The sequence below is a fragment of the Gobio gobio genome, assembly GCF_949357685.1.
Source record: "Gobio gobio genome assembly, chromosome: 6".
Classification (NCBI taxonomy): domain Eukaryota; kingdom Metazoa; phylum Chordata; class Actinopteri; order Cypriniformes; family Gobionidae; genus Gobio; species Gobio gobio.
This window is the reverse complement of record NC_137102.1, coordinates 6,862,029-6,866,624: the sequence shown is the minus strand read 5'-3', so window position 1 is coordinate 6,866,624 and position 4,596 is coordinate 6,862,029. Positions and strand designations below refer to the sequence as shown.

The window sequence follows — 4,596 nt, the reverse complement described above, 5'->3', positions numbered from 1 at the left end:
CTAAAAACACTTAGTTCTTTCAAAAATATATGTGCTCATTAATGTATATTTACTTCTTTCAAGTAATAAAGTATTCTCGTAAGTTTATAATATGCCATTGAAAATACATACGGGTGAGGGGTTCGAATGCGGGTCTCCATGTTGCCCCTCCATCTTGAAAGTACATTAGCCAAAGAGGGACATACCCGTAAATTCAAGCTTCGCCTTTCGCGTTTTAACACTCGATGGCACCGTGTCGAATGTGGACGAGGTCGAAATGGAAGCCATATTAATCTTGGACTAAATCGGCCACCGTAGGAGTTAAAACAAAATCGGATTTGAGAGGAAGAGAAACTAATATTCACTGGATGGTCATATACCTTTTCACCGCTAGATGGGGGAAAATATCACACAGCGGAGCTTTAAGACAAACATGTTTTTTTTATTTATTTAAATCGACGCTTTAATATTAATTTTTAAATTTCAAAGAGGGCCAGTCTGGGTTGGAGACAAGCATAAAACTACAAAATCTGCAGCCTTGCAAAAGCATTTTTAAAAGAAAACAGGGGCAAGATGTGGTGGTTACTAGGATGTTGGAGCATGAACTTCATAATGACAATGTATTTGTGCATTTGTTTGTTTATTTATTTACAAAAAAAAGGCCAAGGACACAAAAGTGCCTGTAGTTGGAGAATCACCCATTTGTGTTTTTTGGGTGAACGGTCCCTTTAATTGACCGCTTGACAGCCAGCAGTGCGTCTCACAAGACCTGCCCGCTCCGCAGCTCCACCTGCCGGCCGACAAATGAAGATGTTCGGGTCCCTCTGAGATACTTGAGCGTCACACAAATATTCTCTTATGTCTTTGTCTCAATTTGATACGCATTTATTGCGCTAACATGTCAGGTCGAATGAACGTGTAGTAGGCTTACACGCAGGTAAGATATAAAGACGGCCATTTCGTCCCCTTGTGCCGCGCGTAATCCTCTCCGGCAAGCCATTATCTGAGAATGAGCTCGATTTCGGGCATCAGTGTGTCGTTCAGCAGTGTATTTCTGTACGCAGCAGGTGACGTTTAGAAGAGGAGTGGCCTTTATGCACCAACCCACGTGTTGTTAAGGAAGGATGATTTAAGAACAGTTAACCGAGTGGCCATCTATAGCAGACTGCGCGTAAATGGCTTTACACTCGTGCCGCACTTAATCGCCGCGGCCGATCATATGTATTTTTTTCCTCTCCACTGATGGGTGAACAATGGAGAAGCCGTCAGCAGAAATTTCTGGTGACCCTCCTATTTTCCCATGCACCAGATCATTGTTTATGATGCTGTTGTTGTGTAGGAGGGCAGGGACGGACCTGATCTCGGTGTATTTCTGCTAGAAAACACTGCGAACTCGACAGGCGCTGACCGGCCTCTCATCCTCCCAGATCCGAGCAGCTGATGTTGGCAGTGCTGCCGCTATCTTCCCGGAGAACATGGTGAAATTCCCGGCGCTTACGCACTACTTGCCTCTCATCCGATTCCTGGTGCCGCTGGCCATCACCAACATAGCCATCGACCTCGGCGAACAGGCAAGTGTGAATGAATTGCGCGTTAAAATCAGCGCGTCGTGGCGTGAGATTGCTTGTGTATCCTTGGACACTGCAGCAATGGCATCCCTCATGTATGTTGACAATGTAATTTATAGGCTAGCTTTTATTTCGCGTGAAACAGCGGCCCTTCGATTACATGGCACCATCACAAACAACATCAGCTGTGTCCGTCAACAGCTGGCCATACAGCGCATCCAGTAAATGTGTCACACCGAACAATGCAAAAGCAATCTGACAGAGATGAATGTGCACTTTTGGATGGGCTGATTTTGTTTTCACCTCTGCGTGAACTGGCCTTGTTTTTGTCAACCATTAACGAATGTATAAGTGCGGATTACAGTATTTTATTTTTATTTATTTATCAAAGCCATTCCATGTTTAAATGGGTTGACTACAAAAACCCTAAACCCTTGGCTGATTAAATACTTGATTCATGTAATTCACATCTCGTTTTGATGCTCTTATGTTTCTGCGTAATGGAAAATCGTTTTATTATCACGAGTTCCATAGATTAAAACGAATCTTGTTCACTGTTTTTCTTTATAAAAAAGGGGGCTAAAGGCACACCTTAAGAAAAATTTGCTTTTCACTACTCCTATAATGTATGATGTACAGAAAAATATATATGTTTGTATTGAACATTTATGGAGCTACAGATTTTGTGTGAAAATAAATAATAAAACATTGGGCAAAATTGATACAAATGCTTTTGCTAAAATAATGTTTTTAATAAGTTAATACTTGTTCAAAACAACCACTTTAGCAAAGTTTGAACTCTTTTCTGTTTATTTTGATTAATAAAATAATTAATTTTTGTTCAGGAAATACGCTGTCATTAAAATATGTTAATATAGAAATATATCTGAAAAATATAGAAACACAATTATTTAAAAAAGTAAACATTCTGAAAGCATTGAAGGAGATCCCATAATAATTTAATATCGATTTACAGTAGTAACAATAAATTATCTTTTATTATATGATTTATATCACCTTTTTAAATATGATGGTTTCATTATAAATATGGTGATTATCTCTAAGGTGGACACCCAACTTAATATATGATATTTACCATCTGAATCGAACCATGTCATGTTAGCAAATGGAAAAGTCAGCCGCTGTTTATTATCATGTTAAATATGGTGCCTTTTACCCCAAATACCATACTTTACATATTCTTCCGTTATTGAAAAACTGTTGCTTTAAAGGTCCCATGGCATGAAATAAAAAATTTTATGAAGTTTTTTAACATTAATATGAGTTTAGCCTGTATATTGTCCCCAAGTGGCTAGAAATTTCAATAGGTGTAAACCGAGTTCTGGGTGTCCTGCTCTGCCATCCTTTCTGTTAGTAGCATGAAACAAATCTGTTATTTCAATTGTGATTAGACGCTAGATTAGCAATCAAAGAACACACTTTATAATGTTCGGATCTGTCAATCACACAGAGTGTATCTGCACACTTGTCCAAACTGCCGTTATAATGAATGATGCTGTTTTGCTGCACAACGCTCTTACTGTATTCATATCGATGTCGTGTTTGCTGTTAGTTGTGGTGAAAGCTTTTTTTTAAGAGAGAACGCGCTGCAATGATGAGATCTCTGCATTCACGCGATCAACAGACTGCCTGTGTACTCAATGCTCATCACTGCAGCCTTTCATGTTATAGGAATAGATCATAAAATAATGCTATAATCATCACTTTAACGATTCGTTCATCCCGACGGCTGCGATGGTAAAAAAACCTAGTAAAAGTATCAGAGAGTGGTTCAACATGGTTTCAAAGTTCGTAGAATAAAGGCCAATTTATACTTAGTATAAATAGCTACGTGTACGCCGTACCCTGACGCGCACCTCTCCAAAAATTTAACAACGCGTTAATTCTACGCGGACCGCGAGCGCTGTGATTGGTCTGCCAGAACCCTTCCCTCAGGTCAATAAATAAATAAATAATAAAATCTGCGATAGGAGTGTGTGTGTCCAGAAATGGGATTATAGTTTCATCCTTACATCTACTAAATAACACAATATTTTGGAGTCCAGAGATTCTTTATGTTAGTAAATAAATACATAGATCCGCTGTGTATAGTTTATTTATTTTCTCATTAAAACCAAAGATTAGGGCTGCGCAATATATTGAAATTATCGAAATATCGCAAATGTACATATCGCAAGGGCACGCAATATCTGAATAATTTTAATAGGCTACTTCAACATTGTGAAAAGTGTACTTTTAGGTTGACGCATATAGCAGAGAATAGACTGAGCACACGACTGTTACTTATGTGACTTGCTTGACGTTTAAAACAGTTATTAAACGCAATAACTTGCGAAAAACAACTCCTTGCAGTTTCGTACTGTCTGACACACACACCAAAACATGCACACAAGCCGTTCTTTTTTTCGTGTCGTGTTACACACTTGAACTGTCAAATACACACACAGTTGTGTCAGAATGTCTTGATGGGTATTCATGTAAACACATTCGGTTATGCTTTAAGTGAAAGATATCAGTTGGGGAAAGAAATAGATTTTTCACTTAAAGCAATATCGTATCGCATATCGAATATCGCATTATTTAACAAGGATATCGCATTTTTCTTCAATATCGCACAGCCCTACCAAAGATGTTAATCAGTGATTGTATATCAAGAACAGGGACATATTAGGGTGCATTTCGTTTTGTGATTTCAACGGAATGAATAGTCTCCGCAACAGCGATCGATTTAAGCGCTCATCTGTGCACGAGCTACCGATACTGAAAACATGATTTTAAAAACGCATTCCAGCGCCAGATCGCCTCTTATGTAACTCTACTAATCAACTAGAGATGCTTATTTTGTATTACATACAACAACTCAAGCTGCAAGAAAAGCCGCTCTCTGACGCCATGACGGCTGCTGATACTCCGACAATGTAAACAAGCCGCTTCTTCTTTTGTCTTGAGACTGTGGGTTACCATCCACATGCCTGTGGACACTGCCTCCTAGCGGTCTGCATGTGGAATTGCACATCGACGCGCAAAA

The 4,596-nt window shown here is 39.1% G+C and overlaps 1 protein-coding gene across 5 annotated transcripts in view; it reads left to right on the top strand.

Moving 5' to 3' along the window:
• Window positions 1-759: 759 nt before the first annotated feature.
• Window positions 760-4,596, top strand: part of ankhb (ANKH inorganic pyrophosphate transport regulator b) — a 29,917-nt gene continuing 26,080 nt past the window's right edge. Inside the window, exons 1-2 of one of the 5 annotated variants that reach the window (XM_079819017.1) lie at window positions 760-916; window positions 1,359-1,550. In XM_079819017.1, coding sequence (XP_079675143.1) covers window positions 1,455-1,550 — 96 coding nt within the window. In that variant the 5' untranslated portion in view covers window positions 760-916; window positions 1,359-1,454. Of the gene's footprint in view, window positions 917-1,073; window positions 1,261-1,318; window positions 1,551-4,596 lie in introns of those variants that run through there. The other 4 variants (XM_079819016.1, XM_079819015.1, XM_079819014.1 and 1 more) reach the window with 4 other exon arrangements.